At 41.9% G+C, this 21,061-nt stretch overlaps 1 protein-coding gene and 1 long non-coding RNA gene across 3 annotated transcripts; one reads left to right on the top strand and one right to left on the bottom strand.

The window, feature by feature from the left end:
- Nucleotides 1-6,762: 6,762 nt before the first annotated feature.
- On the bottom strand, nucleotides 6,763-12,674 carry LOC112224633. 2 transcript variants are annotated; one of them, XR_002949479.2, is made up of 4 exons: nucleotides 12,568-12,674; nucleotides 12,177-12,280; nucleotides 12,012-12,058; nucleotides 6,763-7,301 (listed from the first exon to the last, which is right to left on the bottom strand). It is a non-coding gene; the product is annotated as an uncharacterized LOC112224633 (long non-coding RNA). The 2 variants fall into 2 exon arrangements; XR_002949480.1 differs by having other exon boundaries at nucleotides 12,593-12,634.
- Nucleotides 7,241-20,771, top strand: fam83b (family with sequence similarity 83 member B). Its single transcript, XM_024388303.2, has 5 exons — nucleotides 7,241-7,391; nucleotides 11,067-11,569; nucleotides 16,508-16,672; nucleotides 17,373-17,497; nucleotides 18,417-20,771. Exons 2-5 carry the CDS (start codon nucleotides 11,105-11,107, stop codon nucleotides 20,575-20,577), a joined length of 2,916 nt encoding a protein of 971 aa, XP_024244071.2. The 5' UTR covers nucleotides 7,241-7,391; nucleotides 11,067-11,104; the 3' UTR covers nucleotides 20,578-20,771.
- Nucleotides 20,772-21,061: the final 290 nt, after the last annotated feature.

The raw sequence follows: 21,061 nt of genomic DNA, 5'->3' as shown, positions 1-21,061 counted from the left end.
CTGCTATCCAGCCCACCTCTCCAGTTGCTTTCCAGGCCACTGATGATCCATGGCACGAAGCCTCCAGTGATGATCCACGGCACGAAGCCTCCAACGACGGCCTCCAGTCCGGGGCCCGCAGAGAGGGTCCCCAGTCCGGGGTCGGCGGTGAGGGTCCCCACACCAGAGGCGCTACCAAAGTGGGGTGAGCCAGAGGTGGAGCGGGGTCTACGACCTGCACCTGAGCCGCCACCGTGGATAGAGGAGGGGGGGGGGTACTGTCACACCTTAGAGAGCCGTTGTGTTTTTCTATTTGGTTAGGTCAGGGTGTGATGTGGGGTGGGCATTCTATGTTTGTTTTCTGTATGGTTCTCAATCAGGGACAGCTGTCTATCGTTGTCTCTGATTGGGAATCATACTTAGGTAATCCTTTTTCCCTCCCTCAGTGTGGGTAGTTTACTTTGTTTGTGGCACTAATGCCCTGCAAGCTTCACGGTTGTTTCTTTCGTTTGTTGATTTGTTGGCACCATTTTTAATAAAAAGGAAAATGTACGCTCACCACGCTGCACGCTTCTTACGACGTCCGTGACAGGAGAGATGTAGGTTGTTTGTATCATGTTTTGAATACACTACCATAAACGATCTCTGAGATGCTGACGAAAAGGTGAGTGTTACAACCATCCCCGGTCTCCCCTACAATATCTCAGGACACAAAGACACAGTGGCTTTGTGGACGAAAATGTAAATCTTGTCTGATTCACTGGCCTAGGTTTGAACATTCAATTCTGAAGAAGTCAAGATAACATGCTTTGAATTTTACACATGCATTCAAAGATTATTTTTGTATTCATAGGAATGGTTGGATTGACAAGACACACGATGATGGTAATAATTATGTCTTTGTCATGTACACTGCTATCTTTTTATTTTAGCAGAAAACAATTTCTGTCTTTATCTCAGTCAGTTTATTAGTATCATAGATTTTTCAGTCAACATTCAAGTTTCTGTTTAACCATTTAGATTTTTTTTGTAAATGATAAGCATACTATTGTTTTAGTCCAAACAAAATATCCAACCGCGGCAGAAAGCAAATACTTCAGAAGATCCACTACAACCAATGGCACAGGCACAAACACAAACCTCATTTCCTGTCTTTATCTCATAATAGATGAGATAAAATAGAATAGATGTGTGTTTGCCTGGTAGCGTGATGATTCATTAGAAATAGATGTTTGAAAGTACAAACAAGCAGCATCATTGTTGATAGGCAGACAGTCCAAACACAAAGCAAGCTGCTCTTCAGGAAATAAACATGTTAGCTTAGTAACATGGAAATAAGGCGAGCCACTGGTTTGCAGATGAGGGTGATTTAACTGAAACAGCAGTCCGAGTGTCCTTGTCAGTCGATGTGTTGCACTAAACTGAATATAAAAAATAACAAAAAAACACACATAAAATACATTTGTCCTCCCCAGGCTGATAAAAAACATTTGTCCTCCCCAGGCTGATAAAAAACATTTGTCCTCCCCAGGCTGATAAAAAACATTTGGCCTCCCAGGCTGATAAAAACATTTGTCCTCCCCAGGCTGATAAAAACATTTGTCCTCCCCAGGCTGATAAAAACATTTGTCCTCCCCAGGCTGATAAAAACATTTTTGTCCTCCCCAGGCTGATAAAAACATTTGCCCTCCCCAGGCTGATAAAAAACATTTGTCCTCCCCAGGCTGATAAAAACATTTGTCCTCCCCAGGCTGATAAAAACATTTGTCCTCCCCAGGCTGATAAAAACATTTGTCCTCCCTCCCCAGGCTGATAAAAACATTTGTCCTCCCCAGGCTTTTTGTCCTCCCCAGGCTGATAAAAAACAGGCTTTTTGTCCTCCCCAGGCTGATAAAAACATTTGTCCTCCCCAGGCTGATAAAAAACATTTGCCCTCCCCAGGCTGATAAAAAACATTTGTCCTCCCCAGGCTGATAAAAACATTTGGCCTCCCCAGGCTGATTTTGTCCTCCCCAGGCTGATAAAAACATTTGTCCTCCCCAGGCTGATAAAAACATTTGTCCTCCCCAGGCTGATAAAAAACATTTGTCCTCCCCAGGCTGATAAAAACATTTGTCCTCCCCAGGCTGATAAAAACATTTGTCCTCCCCAGGCTGATAAAAACTTTGTCCCCCCAGGCTGATAAAAAACATTTGGCCTCCCCAGGCTGATAAAAACATTTGTCCTCCCCAGGCATAAAAAACATTTGGCCTCCCCAGGCTGATAAAAACATTTGTCCTCCCCAAAAAAACATTTGGCTGATAAAAACATTTGTCCCAGGCTGATAAAAAAAACATTTGTCCTCCCCAGGCTGATAAAAACTTTGTCCCCCCAGGCTGATAAAAACATTTGGCCTCCCCAGGCTGATAAAAAAACATTTGGCCTCCCCAGGCTGATAAAAAAACTTTTGGCCTCCCCAGGCTGATAAAAAACATTTGGCCTCCCCAGATGAGAGTTAATTTAGTCAACGCCGTATGACTCCAAGGAACCCTCTCTGCAAAACTTTGAATAAGGGAATAGTGGTCTATTGACCTACTACTGCAATTACACACCCCACGTAGGCATTTAGCCCTGGGGCTCACACTGTCTGACTGAGTCTAGACTGGTAAAGAAACTAAGTGCTCTGAGATATCTGATCATTTAATTCTTTGACATCCATGTCAGATAAGTGTAAGTATTCTTTACGTTTGAAATGACCCCAAGGAAATGTTTTTAGTTTAAGGCACGATTTCAAATAAATAGTTTTCATATTTCTCAAATATTAGTATAAATACAATGCAGCATTAATACTTCAAACCAATTTGCCCCAGTTATTTCTAAATTATTCTGTTAGCTAGGTTAATAGAATGAATGAAATAAAGGCCCTGCTCAGATTCTTTCAGTTATTTCTAAATGACTCTATTAGCTAAGTTAATAGAATTAATGAAATAAAGGTCCCACTCAGATTATTTTGGTTATTTTTAAATGACTAAATGACTCTATTAGCTAGGTTAATATAATGATTGGAATAAAGGCCCCGCTCAGATTCTTTCTATTTCTCTCCAGGCATGGGTGATGAAAGACTGTGTCTTCTTGTCTTCTTCAAAGGCACCAGGGGAGATTTTTTTTTTAAATATACAGTATATATGCTATATTGTCACACACCAGTTAGGTACAGTGAAATGTGTTGTTTTACAGGGTCAGCCATAGTAATACAGAACCCTTGGAGCAAATAAGGGTTAAGTGGCTTTGCTCAAGGGGACATCAACAGATTTTTCATCTTGTCGGCTCAGGTATTCAAACCAGAAAGCTTTTGGTTACTGGTCCAACGCTCTAACCACTAGGCTGCCTTCCACCCTAACGACTGTGGCTGATTGCTGTATTCCAAATCTTTTCAGTTAGCTCCAGCTACACGTATGTACATGGTATAAGAGATGTCCTCACTCAGGGATTCTCTGTGACTCTGATTGGCTCACTGATTTGGAGTGCAACGTTTAAACCTAATTTAGTATTCCACACTTCCCTTGCTGAATCTGAAGAGGCAGCTTCTCACCACGATGAGATCATTTCAATACATTGCCTGATCAAAGTGTTTCTGGCAACACAAGAATGACTGTCATGTTGACTGGATGTAGTCTGTTTGGGATGGATTGTGGTAGGTTTGGGTCAAGAGAAACCCAATCCCAATTAAATACACTAAAATGTGGAGCTTCAATAATAAAAATACACTGATAACAGATAACAATCACAATACATAGATAACAATAATCTTGTGTTTTCATGAGGTCATGGCATACACTTGTCAAATAAACAACAGGTGAAAAACTTGAGCCGTGCGCTTTCTGATAATAATAGTTAATATGGTAAGGAACAAAGTAAGTGTTTGACATGGTTGCCAGAAAATCATAATTGCATTGTCATGATTTTTAACAAAGCATGTAATCTAATTTTTATCATAGGTACATTTTGATTCACATTGTATGATTTTTAAGTATGATTTTATTGCATGACATAAGGATTTGAAACATCAGAAAAGCAGAACTTAAGATTTGGTACAGAAACCTTTGTTTGCAATTACAGAGATCATATGTTTCCTGTAGTTCTTGACCAGGTGTGCACACACTGCAGCAGGGATTTTGGCCCACTCCTCCATACAGACCTTCTCCAGATCCTTCAGGTTTTGGGGCTGTTGCTGTGCAATACGGACTTTCAGCTCCCTCCAAAGATTTTCTATTGGGTTCAGGTCTGGAGACTGGCTAGGCCACTCCAGGACCTTGAGATGCTTCTTACGGAGCCACTCCTTAGTTGCCCTGGCTGTGTGTTTCGGGTCGTTGTCATGCTGGAAGACCCAGCCACGACCCATCTTCAATGCTCTTACTGAGGGAAGGAGGTTGTCGGCCATGATCTCGCGATACATGGCCCCATCCATCCTCCCCTCAATACGGTGCAGTCGTCCTGTCCCCTTTGCAGAAAAGCATCCCCAACGAATGATGTTTCCACCTCCATGCTTCACGGTTGGGATGGTGTTCTTGGGGTTGTACTCATCCTTCTTCTTCCTCCAAACAACGGCGAGTGGAGTTTAGACCACTCTACTTTTGTCTCATCAGACCACATGACCTTCTTCCATTCCTCCTCTGGAGCATCCAGATGGTCATTGGCAAACTTCAGACGGGCCTGGACATTCGCTGGCTTGAGCAGGGGGAACTTGCGTGCGCTGCAGGATTTTAATCCATGACGGCGTAGTGTGTTACTAATGGTTTTCTTTGAGACTGTGGTCCCAGCTCTCTTCAGGTCATTGACCAGGTCCTGCTGTGTAGTTCTGGGCTGATCCCTCACCTTCCTCATGATCATTGATGCCCCACGAGGTGAAATCTTGCATGGAGCCCCATTTTCTAATAATTGCGCCAACAGTTGTTGCCTTCTCACCAAGCTGCTTGCCTATTGTCCTGTAGCCCATCCCAGCCTTGTGCAGGTCTACAATTTTATCCCTGATGTCCTTACACAGCTCCCTGGTCTTGGCCATTGTGGAGAGGTTGGAGTCTGTTTGATTGAGTGTGTGGACAGATGTCTTTTATACAGGTAACGAGTTCAAACAGGTGCAGTTAATACAGGTAATGAGTGGAGAACAGGAGGGCTTCTTAAAGAAAAACTAACAGGTCTGTGAGAGTGGAAATTCTTACTGGTTGGTAGGTGATCAAATACTTATGTCATGCAATAAAACGCAAATGAATTACTTAAAAATCATACAATGTGATTTTCCAGATTTTTGTTTTAGATTCCGTCTCTCACAGTTGAAGTGTACCTATGATAAAAATTACAGACCTCTACATGCTTTGTAAGTGGGAAAACCTGCAAAATCGGCAGTGTATCAAATATTTGTTCTCCCCACTGAATATCACTCCAGTATTAATGCTAAATTGTAATTATTTTCGCCTCTATGGCCTATTTATTGCCTTTACCTCCCTACTCTTCTACATTTGCACACACTGTACATAGATCTTTCTATTTTTATTTTATTTTGTGTTATTGACTGATCGTTTGTGTATGTGTAACTCTGTGTTGTTGTTTTTGTCGCACTGCTATGCTTTATCTTGACCAGTTTGCAATTGTAAATGAGTACTTGTCCTCAACTGGCCTACCTGATTAAATAAAGGTGAAATAAAAATAAAAAATAAAAATATTAATTGAAATTTGAGGGAGCATTGTAAAATAACCCTCTGTTGACTTAATAAAGAATGCCCAGGCCCAATTGGCTTGTTGACAACCACACAGAAATATGTAATTGGTTCACAATCTGTTGGATTGCTCCAGACTCCACATGCATCACAGGGTACCACTGCTACAGTATAAACCTGATAATAGTAGCCTACTGGTATATCATTGTTGAATGGTGGGAAATTGACAGGTACTTTTGGATCTGGTTTGAGCAGGCAGAGTGTAGAGGCAAACACAAATGGCAATCAAATATGTATTTTTAAGGCATGGTTTTTATCAACAACATTGCAGTGCCTCCACAATAATGACCTTAATGAGAGCATGTTTTTTATCAACAACACTGCAGTGACTCCACAATTAATGACCTTAATGAGAGCATGGTTTTTATCAACAACACTGCAGTGACTCCACAATAATGACCTTAATGACAGATTGAAAATAAGAATACAAAAACATGCATCCTACATGCAACAAGGCAACAAACAAAAAAACACATGGCACATTGACCTAAATGCAAAGCCTTATGTTTGGGACATATCACTGAGTAACTGCCTCCTTATTTTCAAGCATGGTGGTGGCTGCATCATGGTATGGGTATGGTTGACATCAGCAAAGACTGGGGAGTTTTCCAGGATAAAAAGAAACAGGATGGAGCTAAGCAGACAAAATCCTAGAGGAAAACCTGCTTTAGTCTGCTATACACAAGACACTCGGAGGTAGAATACACTTTTCAGCAGGACAACAACCTACAACACAAGGCCAAATGTACACTGGAGTTGTTTACCAAGAAGACAGTGAGTGTCGCTTAGTTGCCAAGTTACAGTTTTGACTTAAATCTACTTGAAAATCTATGGCAAGACTTTAAAATGGCTGTCTAGCCATTGTCACCAAAACCTTGACAGAGCTTGAAGAATTTTGAAAAGAATAATGGGCAAATATTGCACAATCCAGGTGTGCAGAGCTCTTAGAGACTTACGCAAGATGACTCACAACTGTAATCACTGCCAAAGTTGTTTCTAACATAACATTGACTCGGGGAGGGGGCGGGGGTTAAATCAAGGTGAATTGGTCTTTTATTTGCCATTAATCTTTTTTTTATTACAACAATCTTCCATTTAGACATTACAGAATATTTTGTGTAGATCATTTTCAAAAAATGACAATTATATACATTTGAATCCCACTTTGTCACAATGGAATGTGAAGAAATCCAAGGGGGTGTGAATACTTATGATAAGTAAGTGTCATCAAATAAGTTAACAAGTAGTGTTAAAGATAATTACATATTACCATATTATATGTAAAAAGTGCAAAGCCTTTAAATTTGCCTGAAACGATAACTGACTATCAAAACCTCCATTGTCTACACACCATAATTGAACTTTGAACGCTTGAAGAAGAAAGGGGTGTGGCTCCTATCCGAAACAGGTTTATGGCAGCTCTTGGCCCGTGAGCAAGTTTGAAGCCGGTGCTGTTTGCATGAGAAAACTGGAATCCACACCCTCCATCCACAGAGTGCTTCTCATGTTGAGACACCTCCTTGTCTTTGTTACTTCAGTTGGCAGACATCAGCTTTTGCTCCAATACGTCTAAACAGTCAGAAGAATACATTGGAAAATGCAGTACTGGAATTTATTAGGAAACTACAACAGGATCTTTCTATAACTCACACTTTTAATGTAAGTAACTACTATAGAGTTTAACATTAGACTGTTGTGATACGGAATGTACAGTATGGTTTAAAATAATTAAATAGACTAATGAAAGACAATAGACATATGGACTAATAAGCGTAACAATAAGCATAGCAATAAGCATAAAAATATACATACCAATATGCATACCACTATGCATAACAATACGCATCATCCCTATTCATCTAAATATTTTCTCATAACAATTAAGAGATTCTTTCAAAAATCAAGGAAACACTTGTCTTTTGTTACTAGCACTGTCTTTGCTGATGGCTACTTTGAGGAGAAATTGTACTTGTACGTCATTTAACAGCCGCTCTTATCTTAGGGTTAAGTGCCTTGCTCTTTTCAACCTAGTCGGCTCTGGGATTCAAACCAGCACCCTTTTGGTTACTGGCCCAATGCTCTTAACTGCTAGGCTACCTACCACCCTTAAAATGACTGTGATATATGGTTGTGCCACCTAGCTACCTTACGATGAAAGCACTAACTGTCTGTCGCCTATGTATTAACCTTAAAGTCCCCATTAGGCAGGTTGACGTTTATTGTCATGGTGAGTCTTGTTCTGGAGTTAGAACTGAACGATTTACACTAGATAGGACAACTGCAAAGACAAACTGGCTATATTGTAAAAATTCCTGAAAACAAAAATGTGCTTTTTGGTCTTAATTTAGGGTTAGGCATTAGGGTTAGCAGTGTGGTTAAGGTTAGGGATAGGTTTAGTGGCTCATTAGTATGCTGATTTGGTACAGCTGTTTCATTTAGGTTATAGGTGTCAGGTTTAGTGTTTATTTTGTTTAACTACTTGATAAGCCTTAAAAGACATGTCATATTATGCTCCCTGCATTTTGTTTTCAACGCTCGTTCAAGGTTAATTGAATCCACCAGACAATTTTGGTGTAAACAGTGCACCACCCAAGTAACCAAAGTATCTTAAATGTAATTTGACAGCTCGAGGTAAGGTGAAAATCAGATGTTGTCAAATAAACACCTTTAATAATTTCATTACCCCCACCCTTTGATGTCTATATACAGGCTGGAGCTGAGTTGGAATGATTGTATTTCTCAGTTCTCAATTACAGAACCCTGCCATGCTCTACATCAATTAAGTGATGATGCCCGAGAACCCGTGTTTGGAGGATATGTTGTCACAGGTGTTGTGCCAATATATCCTCGAAACACCGCCTTTGAGAGCATTATCACTTTTTATACAACAGCTTACCAACATATTAAAATAATGATTGACATATTTTCATTAAAAACATATTGATGATTTATTCATACTATTTCATCCTTCTACAAGATATAGCCCCGAAACAAATCTAGGGTTGCTACCCAAGCCGGCTGGTTGTTTGTTCTATTTGTTCGGTTGCCAGAGACTCAACCCAGCCATTCAGTCTTTTTGTTCTGTATCTATGGATGTTCGTTCTAAATGTTCCATTGCCATACTGGCTGGCAACGTTCTTATCCCTTGCTAGCTAGCCAACTATGGCTAACTTACAGTCACATCAAACAGTGCAGACAGAATAACAACAGTAGCTGCATTTGTTTAAGCTGTTTTGTAGTGACATTTATTTGGATACATCCATAACAATGAGCTAATGAGGCACGATTTCATCTGGCATAGAATATGTGCTCTCTCATCAGGACACTGTTGTTCAGAGGAGCTAGCCAACAACACAGCTAACACAATCACTGTTATTCAGAGGAGCTAGCCAACAACACAGCTAACACAATCACTTCAAACTGAAGCTGGAAAGACTGCAAACAAGCTGCACTTCGTTTCGTTTTACCTTTTTTCAATTGACATTTCTGTGTATATACAGAGGGGCAAAAAAGTATTTAGTCAGCCACCAATTGTGCACGTTCTCCCACTTAAAAAGATGAGAGAGGACTGTAATTTTCATCATAGGTATACTTCAACTATGACAGACAAAATGAGAGGAAAAAAAATCCTGAAAATCACATTGTAAGATTTTTAATGAATTTATTTGCAAATTATGGTGAAAAATAAGTATTTGGTCACCTACAAACAAGCAAGATTTCTGTACATATGATGAAAATTACAGGCCTCTCTCATCTTTTTAAGTGGGAGAACTTGCACAATTGGTGGCTGACTAAATACTTTTTTGCCCCACTGTATCTATAACAATGATGTCAGCTGATTCATGATTTTGACTGGCTGAAAAACGCTGCCTGCCTCTCTCTCTCGTCCAGACTCCTGACCCCAACACGTTCATTATTATGGGACAGTTGGAGATCGAATTTGAATATTGAAACAATGTCGGCGAGACAGACAGTAAGGTTAATACAAATCTCCTCTGTTGAAAACGAAATGTTTAAAAGAAATGTCTAGATGCTTTTTATTTAGGAGATGAAGTTTATAACTTCCTTGCCTGGGCTGATGAGACAGTGGATTGTGGGGTCAGACGGAACAGAGTAAATAGGCATTTTAACGGCATAGATTTAGCCGCTGTTAATAGACACCGACTGGAATGAGCTTTTAACCAATCAGCATTCAGGATTAGACCCACCTGTGGAATAATGCTTCATGACATCTGGGTTTAAATGATATCTTAAAGGAATAGTTCTGGATTTTGGCAATGAAGACCTTTATTACCTTCTCCAGAGAGATGAACTCGTGAATACCATTCAAGGGATGTAATTTCATGATAACTAGTTAGTACAAATACTATCTGTACCCGAAGACTTCCAGTCTTTGCGCTAAGCTAGTTAGCACTAGCTCTCAAAATTCCTTCGAACTTTCTGCATACTGAGCACAGAGACATAAAAATGGTATCCATTGTCAAAATTGCTAACTATACCTTTAACCCCAGCTGTTGTTAAGCATTGATGTAGAGCATGGCAGGGCTCCCTAATTGAGAACTGAGACATACAAACATTCCAACTCGACTCCAGCCTGTATATAGACATCAAAGGGTGGGGGTAATTAAATTATTAAAGGTGTTTATTTGACAACATCTGATTTTCACCTTACCTCGAGCTATCAAATTACATTTAAGATACTTCTGTTAGATGGGGTCTGCCCTGATTTACACCCCAATTGGCTGGTGGATTTATTTAACTTTGAACAATAGTAGAAAACACATGTTGTTGCTTTTCATCCTGCAAAATGCAGGATGCATAATATAATATGTTAGTCCATTATTAAAACGTCATCCTGTCACGTTTTTGCAAAAAGTTACGCATCAACAAATTGATGCTTATGTATACTGGCTATGCTCCCACCAGGATTTGCGGTGCCAATGAGAAAAGATAAGGATCAACCAATTGATGCTTCTGTCAAAACATTGCATTCAATGGGAAAAGATGAGTGCCAAAGGCTTGACGCTTATGTCAAAAACATTGCAGTCAATGGGAAAAGAGAAACTTCTACCAATTGATGCTTCTGTCAATACATTGCATTCAATGGGAAAAGATGAGTGTCACAGGGTTGATGTCCCAAAGCTTTACAATGATGGTGAAAACTTGGGGAAATCTTGGGGTTAAGTGCATTAAAATCTTCCTAGAAGTTGGACAAACATGACCTGGGAAATGCCAAAATGTATTTTCAGTGAAAACGCATAATTTATTGAAAGGAAGACACTCTCTATCAGATTGTTTTTCTAATGCCTTGCTTCTTGTCTCTTTGACTTCAAGCATCCACCATCTGTAACAGAACGCACTAAGCCACCCTTATGATGGATTCCCAACAACTCTCCCTGCTGTCCTCCTTGAAGGAAGAGTTGAAGCCTGAAGATTACATTCAGCCCCACTATAAGGAGGCCTATCGCCTTGCCATTGATTCCCTGGTGAATGACGGCAGAGAGAGCTACCAGGAGTTCCTCAAGTCCGAGCGGATAGGGAGCTTCCTCTCGGAAGATGAAATCCACTTCATCACTACAAACGCCTCACAGCCATTGCCTAGCAACCACACAGAAGAAATTGATGGCCCAGGTCCGGACGCTGCGGCCAGCAAGTCTTCAACTGGAACGTACTGGCCTGTGGACTCCGACATAGCAACACCTGACTTGGAGTTAGGGTGGCCGGAGGTCATGCCTGATAGACTGCAAACCAATATAAATCTGTTCTTCCATCCACCCAGACTAAACAGACCCACCATCAAAGAGGTGATCCGGAAACACATTCAGGATGCCAGACAGGTAATCTTGCAATGCATTGTGTCAACAACAATGGCAATGCTTATGGAGCTAATGGAGTTTATGGAATACAAATTACAATAGTTGTCTTTTTTAAAAGCTGCTGCTTCTTTTAAAAAAATTTATTATTATTATTATTATTGTTATTATAGTAAAATAGTATAGCATATACTATATAGTTTATACAATAATGTCTGTTCTTCAACTGTGACTGTCTCTTTGTGTGAACGTGATAGCTCCTGAATCACAAATTGAAACTAGTCCAGGATAAAATGATTTACAGCACAACTCCCTTTTCTCCCAGGGCAGAATTACACCCACATAGTTCCTTTTCATGAGACAGGTGTGTCTGAGGTGGTGTCATGATGGGTCTATAAAATATATATATTTTTTACAATGTACCTTCATGAGTAAAAGTATAGGTGCCACTGCATTGAAAACTCACCCAGTATCCTTGAATGTGAGGTAACTCTCGCAGTTGTGGATCAAATCCTGAGATGAAGCCAAGTACAGATTATCCTGCTTCTAACCTTGTTCTCTGAGTGATTCACAAGACATTTTCAGACTACCATTACCAGAAATAGAAATGTAAAGATCAATAGACTTTTACCTTACGTTGCACAGCAGGACAGCAGGACAGCAGGACAGCAGGACAGCAGGACAGTACACAGATCATGGATTGCCTGCAGCTGTCATGCAAGAGATCTGTCAATGCTGTGTTCAAAGAAAGAACCGGTTATACAGGAACTGGAATCATCAAAAGATGTTCCTGAAAACCTTTCATCGTAGCAGTCACAAATACACTCTCAGAAAAAAAAGTACTGCATTGTACTTAAAGGAGTACAAATGATTGTCAATGTAGTGCTACCCTGTAAGGTACATCCATTGTACCATTAGTTACAAGTACATAAAAGTACCCTTGCAGTACATACCTCAAAAGAGCCAAAAGGTACCACCACAGTGACAAAGACATTTGATAATTTTAAGTGGCAAAAATGTACCTCTTCTCTATGCCAAGTCACTCACGTGTACACGCCTTTCCGCCATACACCTTCTGACACCAGTGTAGCAAATTCAGAGGATTTTGATCTACTGTACTTTGGCCTAATTGTACCCTTTATTCTGAGAGTGTACTTTGAATCCTATCATGCAGTCGTATAATCTGTTGGCTATGCAATGCCAAACCCCTGATCATTATATTTGCTGCTTCATCTGCTTCGGTCAAGGATGGGTTAGAACACTCAAGCTATAGTTTTACTGTAGTTTCTCATGTGATTTAGTCTGCAAGTATTCCAAGTACATGAACATCTCATTCCAAAATCATGGGCATTAATATGGAATTGGCTCCCTCTTTGCTGCTATAACAGCCTCCACTCTTCTGGGAAGGCTTTCCTCTAGATGTTGGAACATTGCTGCAGGGACTTGCTTCCATTCAGCCACATGCATTAGTGAGGTCGGGCACTGATGTTGGGTGATTAGGCCGGGCTCGCAGTCGGCGTTCCAATTCGTCCCCAAAGTGGTAGATGGGGTTGAGGTCAGGGCTCTGTGCAGGCCAGTCAAATTCTTCCACAACGATCTCGACAAACCATTATTCTTCCTTCAACTAAATGTACAGTTGGTACTATGCATTCAGCCAGGTAGCGTTCTCCTGGCATCTGCCAAACCCAGATTCCTCCGTCGGACTGCCAGATGGTGAAACGTAATTGATCATTCTGGAGAAAGCGTTTCCACTGCTTCAGTCCAATTGCTGCGAGCTTTACACCACTCCAGCCAACGCTTGGCATTGTGCATTGGGCACTTAGGCTTGTGTGTGACTGCTCTGCCAAGGAAACCCATTTCATGAAGCTCCCAACGAACAGTTATTGTGCTGACGTTGCTTCCAGAGGCAGTTTGGAACTCGGTAGTGAGTGTTGCAACTGAGGACAGACGATTTTTATGCTCTGCACGCTTCAGCACTCGGCGGTCCCATCCTGTGAGCTTGTGTGGCCTACCACTTCGTGGCTGAGCCGTTGTTACTCCTAGATGTTTCCACTTCAACATAACAGCACTTACAGTTGACCGGGGCAGCTTTAGTAGGGCATTCATTTGATGAACTGACTTGTTGGAAAGGTGGCATCCTATGGCTGTGTCACATTGAAAGTCACTGAGATCTTCAGTAAGACCATTCTACTGCCAATGTTTGTTTATGGCGATTCCATGACTGGTACTCGATTTTATACACCTCTCAGCAACAATGGGGCTGAAATAGCCATATCCACTCATTTGAATGGGTGTCCGCATACTTTTGTATATACATGTATAGTGTATTAGCCAGAGGAGTCTGGTGTGTATTTAGGTAAATCTTCCATCTATGTGTCAAACCAAGTCCTACTTGTCACAGTAAATATGGTAAACACAGTGTCCGTGCCCTTGTAACCACACACTTACTAAGTTACCAGTTACCTCTTGAGATACTATACAGTATAGATAACACTAGCAAAAAAGGAAGAGTCAACACAGTATGACATTTGCTTAAAAGTTAACATATTTGGGGGCCCAGGTGGCGGAGTGGTCTAATTAGTAAACATATTTTACCTAGATATATGGCATATATATTGCAATATGCTGAGTGTGTTTCTGTTGTTGTTGTGATGGTCAGGTTGCATCCTGACTGTAAAAGGGTGCATTTTAAAGGTACTTTTAGTGACATGAAACTACATGTTTTTACCTAACTGTAATAGGTCTTGGTCATCAGGTAGTATCCATTATGTCACCACACAGTGCAGTTCCGATTACCCACAAATGGATAAATGGAAAGCTGCGACCTGTCAGAGACAGATCCTAGTATAACACATATGGAAGGATGACAATATCACACAGCCTTAACCACCATCTTATGAGCTCCTGAAGTACCATTTTTGTCACCTGTACTTTTCTTGGCATCACAGTCTCCAAATCAGACAGATTTCCTGAGCTTACAGTAATGCCTCATACTCTAAATAACACTCCATCAGCACCGCGGTGTTGTTCTTAAGCAATAATGCCCGAGGGGGTGTGGTATATGGCCAATATACCACGGCTAAGGGCTGTTCTTAGGCGCGATGTTACCAATGTAATTAGAGCAGTACATTTGAATGTTTGTCAAACCTGTAGTATACGGTCTGATATACCACGGCTGTCAGCCAATCAGCATTCAAGGCTTGACACACCCAGTTGATAATATATAATAAACTCAGGAAAAAAAAGACGTTCCTTTTTCAGGACCCTGTCTTTCAAAGATAATTAGTAAAAATCCAAATAACTTCACAGATCTTCATTGTAAAGGGTTGAAACATTGTTTCACATGCTTCTTCAATGAACCATAAACAATTAATGAACATGCACCCGTGGAACGGTTGTTAAGACACTAACAGCTTACAGACGGTAGGCAAATAAGGTTAGAGTTATGAAAACTTAGGACACTAAAGAGGCCTTTCTACTGAGTCTGAATAACACCAAAAGAAAGGTGCCCAGGGTCCCTGCTCATCTGCATGAACATGCCTTAGGCATGGTGCAAGGAGGCATGAGGACTGCAGATGTGGCCAGGGCAATAAATTGCAATGTCCGTACTGTGAGATTCCTAAGACAGCACTACAGGGAGACAGGACGGATAGCTGATCATCCTCGCAGTGGCAGACCATGTGTAACAACACCTGCACAGGATCGGTACATCCGAACATCACATCTGCGGGACAGAGACAGGATGGCAACAACTACTGCCCGAGTTACACCAGGAATGCACAATCCCTCCATCAGTGCTCAGACTGTCCGCAATAGGCTGAGAGAGGCTGGAATGAGGGCTTGTAGGCCTGCTGTAAGGCAGGTCCTCACCAGACATCACTGGCAACAACGTCACCTATGGGCACAAACCCACCTTCGCTGGACCAGACAGGACTGGCAAAAAGTGCTCTTCACTGACGAGTCACGGTTTTGTCTCACCAGGGTTGATGTGCGGATTTGCGTTTATCTTCGAAGGAATGAGCTTTACACCGAGCCCTGTACTCTGAAGCGGGATCGATTTGTAGGTGGAGGGTCCGTCATGGTCTGGGACGATGTGTCACAGCATCATCGGACAGAGCTTGTTGTCCTTGCAGGCAATCTCAATGCTGTGCGTTACGGGGAAGACATCCTCCTCCCTCATGTGGTACTGTTCCAAAATGACAATGCCACCAGCCATAGTGCTCGTTCTGTACTTGATTTCCTGCAGGACAGGAATGTCATTGTTCTGCCATGGTCAGTGAAGAGCCCGGATCTCAATCCCATTGAGCACGTCTGGGACCTGTTGGATCGGAGGGTGAGGGCTAGGGCCATTCCCCCCAGAAATGTCCAAGAACTTACAGGTGCCTTGGTGGAAGAGTGGGGTAACATCTCACAGCAAGAACTGGCAAATCTGGTGCAGTCCATGAGGAGGAGATGCACTGCAGTACTTAATGCAGCTGGTGGCCACACCAGATACTGACTGTTAATTTTGATTTTGACCCCCCTGTAAGGACCGACGCTGGACAGGAGGAACAGATATGGGCAGTTAGACATTTATTCGGGAACAGACATAGAACAATACAGGAACAGCGCCAGCACACGGGTAACATGGACATATGACAAACAATGCAGCAGCAGGGAACAGAGCTGGGGAACTGACAAATATAGGGGAGGTAATAAACAGGTGATTGAGTGAGTCCAGGTGAGTCCAATATCGCTGATGCGCATGACGAGGGAAGGCAGGTGTGCGTAAATTATGGTGGCAGGAGTGTGTAATGCAGGTCAGCCTGGCGCCATCCAGCGCAGTTGACAGTGAGAGGACAGTTTTTTGTTGTTGCGGAGTTTAGTATAGTATGTAATGGTATACAAATCATTTTCATAAATCATCATGTTTTTCTGTACTTCTGGTTCTAATTTGTGTTAATGTCCCTTCATTCCCTACAGGTTATTGCAATTGTAATGGACATTTTTACAGATGTGGATATATTCAAAGAGGTGGTTGATGCCTCCACCAGAGGAATTCCAGTTTATGTGCTTCTGGATGAATTTCATCTGCAAAGCTTTCTCTTAATGGTTGAGAATCAAGACATCCAAATCCCAAAACTTAGGGTAAGTTCAGATCCTCTGTTACAATGGTAACATATGCAGGTAGAGATCTATATGCATCGACTGATCATCCTCTCATCGTATAAACAGTATTGATTCAACCACTGACAGTAGGTCCTCAAAATGACAGACTGAAGATGTCAAAGTCTCACTCCTCCTGTTTTTGCAGGGTGAGGCAGTTTAAAGGGCGAGGTAGTTATTACCAGAGGTATGAATCTATGCAGTGGCCCAACGCACTATTAAGACACTTTATGTTGGTGTTTCCTTTATTTTGGCAGTTAACTGTATTTATTACCTGAGGGATGAGGTATTTAGCACGCAGCAACCACACCCTTTAAGTATATTCACAAAAGGGCGACAGTTAGTCTAGCATTTAGAGTGTTGGGCCAGTAACCGAAAGGTTGCTGGTTTGAATACCCGAGCAGACAAAGTGAAAAATCTGTCGATGTGCCCTTGAGCGAGGCACTTAATCCTAATTTGCTCCAGGGGTGCTGTACTACTATGGCTGACCCTATAAAACAACACATTACACTGCCCCTATCTGGTGTATGTGACAATAAACATTTTCTTTATATATATATATATATATATATATATATATATATATATATATATATATATATATATATTCAGGCTTTGCATAAAGCGATATGTTACCATAGAATGGTCTTGGTAACATTCCACTGACTCTCTTGGTCTACAGAACATGAGAGTACGCATAGTGAAGGGTCAGGATTACCTCTGTCGTTCAGGATCTACATTTCATGGAGCAATGGAGCAGAGGTTTCTGTTGGTGGACTGCCAAACAGTGGTGTATGGATCATACAGGTAAATGGAGCTAGGAGCTCAGGGAGAAGAAATGTCCAATAACCAGATCCTATTGTTACTGTTAATGCAATCCAGGTTCCTTGGGACGTCCCTACCCTAAAGCCTAACCTTAACCCCTACTCTTACCCTAACCTTAACCATATCAACTTCAATGGGGGTGACGTCAGAGCTGGGACGTCCCAAGGAATCCGGATAGCAAGTACACTATCGTTACTGTATGATAATCTAGCAGCTCAGAAAAAGGCTTTTCCAATATTGATTAAAATGTTCTTTAGATATAAATGAAAGGCACTTTATTGAGTCATTATCATGTTCTTTAGATATAAATGAAAGGCACTTTATTGAGTCATTATCATGTTCTTTCTTTGCATTTTAACAGTGACTATTTGAACACGATAAGGGTAAGGCTTAAAGGGATGGTTTTCTGAATATTTACCCCAATCATAATTCTTTTCTTACATCTGTGAAGTAAACACAATGAATGGAAAATGAGAATGAAAACTTGGACAAAGTTTTTAGGAAAAAGTTATGTTCCAAAATGTTACATGACAGGGCTGTGTGCAGATCCTGTATTTCAACTCTATATGGAAGACAGAACTTCTTTCGAAATAAGAAAACATTTAAGATTGGGCTAAAAAATCGAAAAGGGTTAACTTTTCAAAAACGGCATTTTTATGAGGTAGGGGCTGATAAATTCCTAGAATACCTATGGGTAACAGATAAGGCAATATTACTTTTTTATTAATTTTTAAAACTTTAGACAGCCTGATGGCTTATCTTCGATACATCTTCAACAATTTACTGATATTGTGAAACTGTCTACCTCAGTTGACCATGTGCAGTTGACTGAGATAAAAATGGCTGTTATTTCATTTTCACTGAAGTAATTGCTGCTCTCTGTTTATTCTTCTCTGCCCAGCTTCATGTGGTCCTATGAGAAAATCAACCTGAGTATGGTGCAGGTCATAACAGGCCAGCTGGTGGAGTCCTATGACGAGGAGTTTAGAACGCTCTTCGCCCGTTCTTTCGTGCCAGCAGTTCTCACCCCTCCCGAGACTGTGCTACTAGAACGGAATGGAAGACATGCTCAGGCAAAGTATGCTTCTGAATCCAGACAAGCCTTTGAGAGGAAGGACCAGTTGAGACATACCCTGGACACAGTGTACAGGAAAGCCTGTGAGAGACAGACGGGCATGACGAGCCATATGGGAGAGATGGAGGAGAGACTTTATGACAAGGAGCCATTTGAACACAGACCCATGATCAACCACGGCGAGAGTGTGCAAAACCGCATCCATCAGTTCCAGTCTGCAGAGACTGTGAACTTCCTGAAAAGGCACAGTTATGCTGGGGAGAGACAAGAAGTCCCATATGTTCCACACAACACAAGGTATGGGGCAAGCAACTGGAACGTGGCTGGGGATGGAGGTAATCACTGCGCTCCTGGAAGAAGCCACTTTACCAATGCTTTGGAAGACCATTCTCAGGGGGCACAGATAATCAGAGGTCGCAATTTTCGCCAGTCCTACCACGGGAATGACAAACAAGTCCGCTCTATGCAGCGGAACATGCCAACTTTGAAGAACACGGCTAAGTCCTTCTTGCGCACATATAGGATAGAGTCTTACCTCAATAACACTGATGATCCTATTGGGGAATCCTTTGACTATCTGGACCAGTATGAAGCTCAGGAAAACAAAACTAGCTCATTGATTCCTTCCAGACTTAGGTCATCCCTTGTTTTCAAGTCCACTATTCCAGAGAAACCGGAGACAAACAGTCACTCAAACAACTCTTCCTCTTCCTTACGTCAGGTCGACCCCTCTGCAAAGCCAAACAATGCACCGTATTACTCTTCAATGCAATTGCAATGGAATCCAGCGACATCGATGGAAAACAGAATGAGACAAGATGAATACATAATGAAAAGGCGGAGTCTGCAGATTTTGGATGATCCTAGGAATAACATTGGCTATGGTCCAGGAAGAGACCCATATCAGTCGGTCTATTCCTGCCTGGGAAGAGCCAAAGAGGGACTGGTAACGAAAGCCCCTGAGCTCCTTCAAGACAACTGGCACAAAAGACACAGTGTGGCAGACTCAAAGACCAACAGTGACTACAGAGTCAATAAAGAGTCCTCCAGTCACATGTACGGTAGGGCCTTTGGGAGGAGTCAGCCAGATGGTGGTGGAATAACATTGGGTGCACAGAATGGAGGATATTCTTCAAATTTGAACAAGGATCAGAGATCTATCTCTCATTATGACGTCAAAAACGTTGTGGACACAAAGAGCCCCCCTGTTTCTAATTGGCAAGAGCCTCCCTACAGAACTGTGTCTGCAGCAGCCCTTGATATGAACAGCAAAGAGCCTCCCTACAGAACTGTGTCTGCAGCAGCCCTGGATATGAACAGCAAAGAGCCCACTTACAAGTCCACCAGCACAGCATTGGGTTCACCTCATTTCCTTAAGAAGAGCACCAAGCAAATCAGATCATTGCTCAAAATACCGGAGAAAAAAGAGGGTTCCCCTAAAGGGGGTTCCCCTAAAAGGGGTGGTAGCTCTGATACCATAGTCACAGACGAAGAGGGACAAATACCAGAGAGAGAGAGGAAGGTTGCATCACAGAGTAGCATGCTTCAGATGGACAAGAACCACTGTGCAGATGATATAGGGTTATCCTCAACCCCTCGTTTTAGCACTGAAGAGCTGCACCAAAATCTTCCTGACAGAACTACATCCATGGGGACACAGGGGCAGCATACGTCCATTGATAAAACGCATGAAAGGGCAAGGCTTGCGTCAGGAAATTGGCGTAGGGATCGGGGTGGCGATAGTCGTTTGTATAGCAGATTTGAGCCTTTCTGTTCATTGGAGAAGGAGCAACCCCATTCCTCACAATCTGCAACAGGCCCTGCCCCCATACACTCCCCAGAGAGGACCAAGAGCATGTACTCTGCTAAAAGTAGCACCACCAATGAACAACACAACCACACTGGCCAGCAGACACATAGCCACCATGAAAACAAACTGGGCAAATTCATACAAAGAGTGGGGCATTTCATTCACAAAAATAAGTAGTAGAAAAGAAAGTTAGCATCATACAACATGGATTACTGGTCAAATTTACAAAAGCGTTCAAGGGCCCAATCAAATGGTAGGCAGAGTGGAAACAGTGTACTGCACTATTTAACTTGAAAACTGGTTACATGAAGAGATTACATCCTTTTAGGACTCTTTAAGGCAATGGCAAACCGATTTTTACTTGAATTAAAGGGGGAAATCAGCATGGTCCAGGACAAGGTATCACAAACTGTGAAATCAAGTCAGGGGCCCACAGTGTCAGTCGGAACAGCAGAACTGGATCAGCAGCACGGCCAAGTGAACAGGGACCACAGGAGGTTGGTGGCAGCTTAATTGGGGAGGCAGGGCTCATGGTAATGGCTGGAGCAGATTTAGTGGAATGGTATAAAATAAATCAAACACATGTTTGATGCCATTCCATTTGCTCCGTTCCAGACATTATTATGAACCGTCCTCCCTTCAGCAGCCTCCAATGACAGGG

Source organism: Oncorhynchus tshawytscha, linkage group LG25 (genome assembly GCF_018296145.1).
Source record: "Oncorhynchus tshawytscha isolate Ot180627B linkage group LG25, Otsh_v2.0, whole genome shotgun sequence".
Classification (NCBI taxonomy): Eukaryota; Metazoa; Chordata; class Actinopteri; order Salmoniformes; family Salmonidae; genus Oncorhynchus; species Oncorhynchus tshawytscha.
This window is presented reverse-complemented; position numbering and strand designations above follow the sequence as displayed.